Source organism: Acromyrmex echinatior, chromosome 1, assembly GCF_024713525.1.
Source record: "Acromyrmex echinatior isolate Ae372 chromosome 1, ASM2471352v2, whole genome shotgun sequence".
Taxonomy (NCBI): domain Eukaryota; kingdom Metazoa; phylum Arthropoda; class Insecta; order Hymenoptera; family Formicidae; genus Acromyrmex; species Acromyrmex echinatior.
Window position 1 is genome coordinate 21,475,536 of NC_141852.1, and position 9,960 is coordinate 21,485,495.

General features: G+C 34.8%; 1 protein-coding gene across 2 annotated transcripts in view; it reads right to left on the minus strand.

Annotated features, from left to right (window-relative positions):
- LOC105152642 (inositol polyphosphate-5-phosphatase A) overlaps positions 1-9,960 on the minus strand; it is a 50,290-nt gene that overhangs the window by 11,488 nt on the left and 28,842 nt on the right. The window contains exon 3 of one of the 2 annotated variants that reach the window (XM_087402903.1): positions 2,557-3,124. In XM_087402903.1, the coding sequence (XP_087259029.1) occupies positions 2,557-2,619 (63 nt within the window). In that variant the 5' untranslated portion in view covers positions 2,620-3,124. Of the gene's footprint in view, positions 1-2,556; positions 3,378-9,960 lie in introns of those variants that run through there. The other variant, XM_087402898.1, reaches the window with a different exon arrangement.

A 9,960-nucleotide genomic window follows, 5' to 3' on the forward strand; every position in this document is an offset into this window, starting at 1 on the left:
AATAATAAGATTGATTGTCAATCATAATATTTGAAATTCAAAATACAAAATACTTTCAGTCTTTCAATTATTAATACTGAAATACAAAATACAAAATACTTTTATATGCTGCGATGAAATACAAAATATTTTTATGTGCTCTGCTCTAAAATACCAAATATAAAAATACAATCATTAGGAAATAAGAACCCTAAATGAAGGGTTAAGTTAGATTTTTAGTGTTGACATAATTCTGTGTTTTTATATACATAGTTCTAAATTTATATACTACATATATGTAGCTCTTTTTAAACTGTGCGCCGAAAATAATTTTCGGTCTTCAAACGCAAATCGATTGAACTACTGTAGTAATATCACAAATTAAATTGATAAGCAATTTAATAATTTGACGTTCTCTATCGGCATCATATTAGAGAAATCTCAATGTGTTAAAAAATCTGTGAATAAATTTATTGCGAAAAATATTACCTCGGAAAAAAGACTATGTATAGACTATGTAGTATAAAAATTTACACAGAATTATTTCAGTACTAAAGATCTAGCTTGACCATTTAAGATCCTTATTTCCTAATCGATGTGTAGTCACATAATGGTCTTATTGAAAACTTTGTATTCAAAATATAATTGTCTTACAAATATTGTTTTTCAAATAAAAGTATTTCAAATACATGCCTTGGTAAAGGATACATTAACAATTCTATTTTTGTTAATAAGTTTCTCTGATGGAGTCTTAGAAATTCTCTTACAAAATCTTAGGAATATTTTTATGTCCAAAAATTGTTCTGAAATTTCTTGTTGTTAATTATTTAGAAATAAAAGGCTTTTCAAAAATTTGGAAATTTTTAAAAAAGAATAAACACAATTTCTTGAGCGATTTTACATAACATATTGTAATATTTCGAAGCATAGGTATAATAAAACAATTATTTGCAACACAATTTAAAAAATAAGATTTTTCCAAAAATAATTTTGAATCAATTAAAATTTTATAATATTAATTGAAATGCAATAACTGATTTGTAATAACTGATTATAGAGGAATAAAGATATGTTCTTCGCGAAAAAATGATTTTAAAAAATTAAAAAATTAGTTACCCTAAAAAAAATTGTTCATTTGACTAAATTAATTTAGTTCATTATTTCTTCCATTGGAAAATTAATGTATTTAAGTCTAATGTGTAATGTTTAAATTAAAACATATTTTGTTTTAAAGAATCTATACGAAAAATTTGGCTCTTAATCCTTCTGTTATTCATTTTTATTTATTATTATTGAGTCATTATAAGTTTATCCTTATTTAAAACATTGTTTTGCTGTGTCAAACAATCGAGCGGTTATACATATAATTGTTATAAATACATATATTCTTCAACGAATAAATAAATCAAAAAACAAATTAAATTAATTTTGCCAAATGAATAATTTTTTTCTCTCAGTATAGTACAAACGTGAAGATAATTTCATTAGACTATCAAAATAATTTTTTAGGTCGCTCGAGCTGGTTACGGAATGTCATAACTTTTTGCAGCATTGCTCATCCTAGCAGTTTCCTACATATTTAATTATTTTAATTATTTTAATAGTCCAACAAAATTATTTTTAGATTTGTATCTATCTCAATTTTAGTCACTTCAACAAAATCATTCTGAATATTTTAAACTTTAAAGCATTCCTTTTTTCCTTTACGTTTCCATTCTTTTTCCAAGCATAACACAAAAATAGCAATTTTTTTAATTGTGTCAATTTGTTGTAGCAAATATTGGGCAATATTTTAAAGTCAGGTGGATGCGTCCAAGTGATGACAGAAAATCGAAAACTTCTAAACGTCGAAAACATTAAAGTCGAGTTTTGAGATCAAAGAGATCTACAGAATAAGGACCTTACACGCGTAACTTTCAGTAAGTCTGCAACATCTCGCAGTTTACACATCAAGGACTAACAAACCGAAATGTCGAAATAAAATACGCGCATATTAAAACACGTGGAAGGAGGAGAGAGAAAGAAAGAAGTACAAAAATTATCAGAAGCCGGAGTCCCGGAGTGCGGCGATTGGACGAATCGGACCTTTAAATTTCATCGCGCCGACTTTCTCGCGGTCGACCGGGCGGACTACCTAAAACGAGCCGATCGTTCGGCACGTGTCGACCGCGAAACCGTTTGCGTATGCACGAATGTATAAAAAATTCGCGCAATCCAAAGCAGCGATATCCGACAGGTAAGACGAGAGAGAGAGAGAGAGAGAGAGAGAGAGAGAGAGAGAGAGAGAGAGAGAGAGAGAGAGAGAGAGAGAGAGAGAGAGAGAGAGAGAGAGAGAGAGAGAAAGAAAAAGAGAGAGAGAGAAGAGGAGAACGGAGCAGCACGACGGCACGACGCGGCGGCAGCAAGTAGGTCGTGTGTCGCGTGGATAAATAATCGCACGAAATCGAAGACGTGCGCGCGATCGATCGATCGGCTTGGTTCTCGGCCGGCCGCGCCTCGTCTCGCCGGTTACGGTATCACGAGGGGGTCAACGATATATACACATATACACATCGTATAAAATAAGTACGCACGTACCTCTTCGAAGATGCTGCCGACGTTCGCGGTGATGAGGAGGACTGGGACAGCGTTGCTCGCCATTCTCGCGATCGGATTTAGTGATGGGGCCTGATTTCTGGAGCTTCGGCTTCCCTAGTCTCTTGATCCTTGAGGGCGCACGATAGTCCGCACCGTGACGGCTGTCGTCAGACAATGATAACGATTGCGGTGCCGACTGCCGCGGAGTCACGGTTTGTCGACACTCTCGAACCACACCGCACTACACTACACTGACGACGACGACGACGGCGGCGACAGTGACTGAGTGACGGCAACGGACGAACACTAGTAGTAGTGAGCAGCAGCAGCAGCAGAGCAGCACCAAGCAGCACTCGTGTCCGCGCGACGTTCGACGATCGACGGCGGCCGCGCACGTCGCTCGCACGCACTCTCGCACACTGCTAACGGAACAGACGTCGGCTCTATCGGTCGGTCGTTCGCGCACCTATCTTGCTCGTTCTATCCATCTGTCTCTCTCGCTACGTCACACTCTTCTTCTCGCCTCCGTTCTCTTCTCACCGACTCACTGCCGGAGCTGTTGTCGCACCTTTCGGGGAAAGCGCCGTGTTAAGAGATAAACACAGAGATATCGCGACGAGGACGAGGAACAAAGTCATCCCCCGCGCCGCGAGGAAGCCGCTCGACCTCGGCGCTACCGCGCCGCGAGTACGTGCGCATCGTCGATGATCGAACGCGGGGCAGGAGAAGAAAGAGTAGACAAATTACAAACGCGCGGAGAGGAGAACCTCCGTTCCGTTCCTTCCTTCCTTACGAGTTGCGTTACGTTGTATGTCGCGTACGTCGTACACTCGTACGGCGGTTGCGTTGGCGCACGAGAGAGAAAAGTCGTGCGCGCGGTAAATATATCCCTCTATCGGCCACGCCACGCCTCCCGTGGACGTCAATAGGCAGTGCCGTGCCTACCACGCGTGTTACTGGCGAACATGCGTGCCGGTGAACACGCGTGGCGCAGTGTGGAGTAGCGCGCTACCGCACGCCGAGGTGACTTCAGGTTCAGAAGCCCTAGCCTTGTTCTTTTTTCATATCCCAGGAGATCGATCTTGAAACGAGATGAAAATTACGAATTTTCGAATCTAGAGCGAATTTATTAGAATATTTAGAATTTCATTGGTCAACACCTTGTACACAGTATTAAGTGAAAATCAATCGATGAGATTAAACACATGAGTGAAAAATGACCTACATCTGTTCACTTTTGTAATTTTCACTCTTAGAGAATCGATTGTGTATCTTGAAATAAGGAGGTCGATCTTTTTTCTGTATCTTTTTAAATTAGGTTTTAAATTAGGTATTGATCAATTAGTTTATGAATATTCTATGAGTGAATTTATTCACTTTTGTAATTTTCACCTCATTTAAAGATATAGACTCGACTTCTTGAGCTGAAATTCTTATACGGTTCTTTATCTTTTTTTTCTCCAATATGAAAAGAAAAAGAAGATAAACTGTGCAAGCAATTCAGTTTTGGGAATCAATTTTGTAACTTTTTCTCTAGAAAAATATGTACATACATACACATACACATAAAAATATTCACTTTTTCGTTAAAGAAAAAGTTACATGATTAATGAGATCCTCTAGGTCCTATAGAATAAAATGAGAATAAATGAGATCCTATAGAAGAAGAATGGGCCTCTTATATAAAAAGTCTAGTCACGAGATGACAAACTCATGCAACCATCGTTTTTATGGACTTCAGTAAGTTAGAATGAGGAATTTAAAAAGAGACAACGTATATCCTTCTTTCTCACTTTTGTTTTAACAAAATTGTTCGCGGCCAGATTCTGTCATTAATAGGTTGCAGATATTTATACAAAACACTTAACTGAATATTTTGCATATTTTACATAAATTGCATGTTTATAGATAGCAATCTCAACCTTTTTATTTTACTTTTTATTAACTGTTTAACAAACCACGATCGACTGCTCAAACTGTCTGATAATTAATATTCAGTTAAGTGTTTTGCATAAATATCCGCAGTCTAATTATTAGTCTAGCCTCAAGTAGAAATTCTATATCAGAATCTGATCACGAATGATTTTGTTAAAATCCTACGAGAGAGAAAAATATATATCCATTTTCTCTGTACATAAATTGTTACGCTTTAACTTATACTGTTTCACTCTATAATATTAATTAAGATTATAAATACGGTAACTATACGTCCTTTATTGTAAAGGACACCTTTATTGTAAGGACTTTATTTCAGATAGCTATCCTTTAGATTTAGATTTATTTTTTTAAACTCAATTTTATCCTTTATCTTAATAACATTACAGAAAATTCCTTATAATTAAAATTCTAATGTCTAATGTCTCACTAATGAGCGAGTTCATGAAAACAACTAACAAATTTAGTTTTATGCAACGGCTACACAAGGTGCGTCATCAAAACCCGGACAAATTTCAATTTAAATTTTTCGCTATATTGTGCCTCCAAAGGTTGTTGTTGGCGTCCGAGAAAACCTGATGCTTCTAGTAAACATATTCTCAAAATGGCCGCAATGTTGAAACCAAATGCGGAGTATAATCAAAGAACCGCGATCATCGAAGGCCTTCGCGCTGGACGCTCAGCAACGGAAATAATTCGATTCCTTGGATACCCGAGATCAATCGTTTATGATGTTGTGGCAAAATATACGGCTTTAGAACAGTCCAATGAAGATTTCAGTATGCCAGCGAGGAAGAGTCACTCGAAAGAACACATCGCGAAGACCCCCCCGCAGTCGTTGAAAGGGTCTGATTTCGGATGACCCAGGGCAATTGTTGCGAAAATTAGCATCAATTGTTGGTGTAAGCGAGTCAACAATGCGTCGAATTATCGAGGAGGACCTTCGATACAAATCGTACACATTAAAGATACGATAGATGCTCTCTGAGGCTGCCAGGACAAGCCGAGTTGCTCGCCTCGGCTCCCATTCTGACTTTCCAACAGCCCAGAGTTAAATCCCTTGGACTACTACGTATGGAGCGTAGTTGAAAGGGTAACAAACAAGTCTCGGCATCCCAATGTGACGTCATTAAGGACCGTTATTGAGGCAACATTCGTCGGCATGGACAACGTTACATTACAGCGTGCGTGCGAACGCTTTAGACCGAGAATAGAGGCCGTCATTCAAGCTAATGGGGGATATATCGAATAATTGTACTCTAGAGGGATCCCCCAAATGCCATGGAAAGGATTTTTTGAAATATTTAATTTTTCATTAAAAATATTTTGTTTAAAGAAATTGGTCGATTTGTACGGATTTTGATGACGCACTCTGTATACGTATATTAGCTGAAACAGAACAAAGTTACAATAACATCGGAATAATCATTTTGATGTTGTAATGACTTGTACTTTACTTGGGAGTTATTTCAAATATACAAGAAATTTTCAGAAATGCACAGAATAAAGTCCTAAAATTTTCAGATTGTTCTTTATTTTCTCTAAGAAAAAATGATCTATATCAGAGTTTAGTCACGAATAATAATTTTGTCAAAATTCTACGAGAGAAAGATACATTTTCCTTATTCTTATTTCCTATTTTCCTTATACTACCTCATTTTAACTTATTCTCCGAAATAACTAGTTGCTTAAATTGCCCGCAATATTGAGAAAAGTGGCTTCCGATTTTGCCTACCAGAATATTTCTTACCACCAATGAGCAACTTGATGGCAAGAATTCCCTCTTATAAATAGATTGTAGCAATTTTTATAGCAACTGAAGAGAAACTTGTACCTATTTCCTTTCTCATAATTAGAAGCTTGACTATCTAGGTTGTTTCACTCGCGATAACTTTAATTAAGATTATAGAGTAAGACAGTATAAATTAAAGTAAAACAGTCTATATACAGGGCGAATTATATATATTTTTCTCTCTCGCAAGATTGTGACAAAATCGCTCGTATCAGATTGATATAAGGTCTCTAGCCTCAGGCATTACCGATCAAGAATCGACGTGATTTTTCTTCTAACGAGCTAACAAGTAGAGACCAGTGACATTAAGATGATCGTTGCTGGACAAAAAATCTAACAACGTCTGAATAACGGATCGCTCGCGGACAAAGAAGCCGGCTTGAGCATTTATCTTCTTATTAGTAAATAAGTTTCTAATTCGATTTAAAGACTTGATACAGACGAGAGTAAACAAAGTTGAGAGAGTTTAACCGCTGAGATAATAATAATTTGCTTTAATAGAGATCGTTATCTGAGTGAATAAATATTACAAAAATAACGGAGTAGAAGAGGGGGGGAGAGAGAGAGAGAGAGAGAAAGAGAGAGAGAGAGAGAGAGAACATAGAAGATATGTAACGCAACGATTTGAGATTAGATTAAAGAAGGAAAGTTCAAATTAATCGGATTTATGGTTCTCGTGTCAGAAAAAAAGGCCAAAGTTATTTACGTGTGACTTGGGAAATAAGAAGCTGATAGTCGTCGCGAAATATGTCGTGTCGCAACCGTGATATTGGTAGTTGACAAATAATAGGTTTGTTTTTTATTGCTGCACTTTCTGAATTGGTACACACAGTGAACAACAAATATATTTCACTTCAAATATATTTCACTTTTTTATTGCATTCGGTTCAGAGCACAGCAATAAAAAACAGACCTAATATCAATGGACCAATCGAGGAATTGATATTTTCCAGCGGCAGTGCGCCGTTGACTGTTTCTGGCAAAGGATGATCGTTTCTGACAGACCGGGGCTTTTACGCACGAGCGGCGATCGACGTTATCGCTGAAGCGATACGTTGTCTCTCGCTCGACTCGGTTCCCAGGAAAATCCCTGACGGGGGATTCAGGGATCGCATATCTGCGATGGTTTATTCATCGGGCAAATTTTGAATTTTTGCGCACTTAGATGTTATATCTAGAAGATTTTCTTCGAAAAACCTTGATGTAAATCCCATGACGATCGGAAACGTACGTCATTCCGGATATTTGTCAGCGTGCGTATTTGCGCGATAGTGCGTACAATATTGTACAATTGCGTCTGAAGTTGAAATCAAAGCGATGACTGGAAAAAAAGATCTTTTTAGAAAAAGCTTTGTTGCGCGCGATTCTAATGGAGATGAGATGATAATTCCTACGTTTTTTTCTCCGAAAGATTTCGTAAGAAAAAATTATAACTCAACGTATATATTTAAATTGAACACATTAGTAAGTGGAAATCGACTGAGAAATGTTCGGATGATCTTCTTAGTTTATTAAAGTACTATTCTGAAATGTCCTTAGCTTAGATTTAACTTTTTTCAGTTTATTATGAAAGAATAGAAATGTAAAGAAAATGTGATCTTTCTTTATTACAATAATTTTTATTGTACAGGGACTTTTCTATAACGCAGGAAAATGTGAATCAATATTTTATATAGCTAAAAGTACAAACTAATAGTCAAACTAAATCAGAGATATACAAATATAAATTAGATATATGATCCAAGATATAAGAATTAAACTTATCTTTTGTGTAAATTAAAAGAACATTAATATCGTAATTACGATATCCGATTATGATTGTAAGAAGGAAAAGTTTATCGAATGTAATATTTAACTTTTACATGTTGCTCGTTATATCATGTTATATGTATTAATATTACAATAATACATATATATATTAGGTGTTGGAATTAATTCGTAGCATTTTTTAATGAAAGAATGTTATTTATTTCACATGAGCATTAAAAAATACATTAATGAAAGTACTTCCCATCACTTGTAAAACGCTACGAATTAATTCCAACACCTAATACATATGTATTGTAATAAAATGTCAAAATCTACAGTAATCTTCTTTAATATCTTTTTTAAATTATTAAATTGCACCCGATTGCACCTTTTCTTTGTACTTTTATATTTTTTATAGTCTTGCATTTTTTATTCTCCTTTTCTATTCAGTCTGTGAATTGCTTCATTTTAAATAATAAAAATGTAAGAAAATACAAGAAAAAAGTTAAGTTTAACAAATCTTTTTAATTTTTTAAATGACAATATTATATAGTTGAGCATGTCGAAATCAAGATATCTCGAATTTATTGCTAAGTTTTATCATTTTATCTTAAAAGATGCCTGAAGAGAATCGTTAAAAACGATCATACGCAAGCGAGAGAAAGGAAAGACGCTTGCCTTCCTAAATTTTGACAATTAGAAACAAATTAAATTATAAAAATCATTTTTATGATAAAGATTATAAAATTTATCCTCACATAAAGTTTATTAAGATGCTTACATTAAAATCAGTCTTCGCTGAAAATCCTCGAAAGTATTTTAATCAATTTTGTGTAAAGATAAATTTTAACAATCCCCTAATTGAATATACTTATACAGTTGCAGAAAATTTATTACCTGCTGATGGAGTTGAATATATAATAGATATTAATGCGAACAAAATCGGAGTTTGTTAAATAAACGCAGTTTTTATCAAAATCGCAAAATATTTTATTTTGTTGTTTCTATCACCGCGCAATTCCTCGAGACTTCTAAACCCACATCAGTTTCCAAATCCTATTAGCGATTAGTTGGGCATCGTAGTTTTCGAGCAGCTATAAAAACTTATCTGGCATCAGGTCGTGATAATGAGCGGAACGGAAGTTTCAGTTAAAAGTATGTCATCGTAATGTGTGAAAGACGATAATAATATTAGTTGCGTTAATGAAAGTGATTATGTTTGTTGAAAACTTAATTGGTCATATCAACGAACGTCATTATTATCTCCGTGTGAATGTTAATGCGAGATAAATCGTTCGATTCTTAATATATGAAAAGAAATAACGTCGGCAAAGTCGTAAATTGAGATTTATTATAATTCAGAGATAATGACAAAAATAGGAGCAAATAACATTACAGCATTTATTTCTGAGAAGTGTAAAAATATCGTGGCATTAAGAAACGGAGTCTGATGCAAGCTTCTGCCGGATATTTATCTTTTTCTTTTTAACCATGGCTTGTATAGTGTCGCTAAAATGTTCACGACTACAATTGTACATTCTTTATATCTAAATTTTTAATGAAAATATAAAAAAGACCGAAGAGGTTACGATACATTAATGTCTGTTTCTATCAGATATAAATTAACTTTAATTTCGATTCAACTCATTTTTCATCTTTTTCTAATTTTTAAAACTAGAAAAAAAGATAAAGTTGAGCCGAAATTGAAAATTAATCTACATTAGCGGAAACAAGCATAAATATATTTCATGTGTTATAGGACATTTTTATTGTCTGACTATTCCCTTTCGTAAATAATATCCGAAACACATGTCCTTTTGATTTTATATAATTTTTATATAATATTTAAAGACCATTCTACCCATTGTTAGATAGATTAGATATCAAAGAAGCAATGATAACCAAATTTCTCAAGTTAAATAACATTT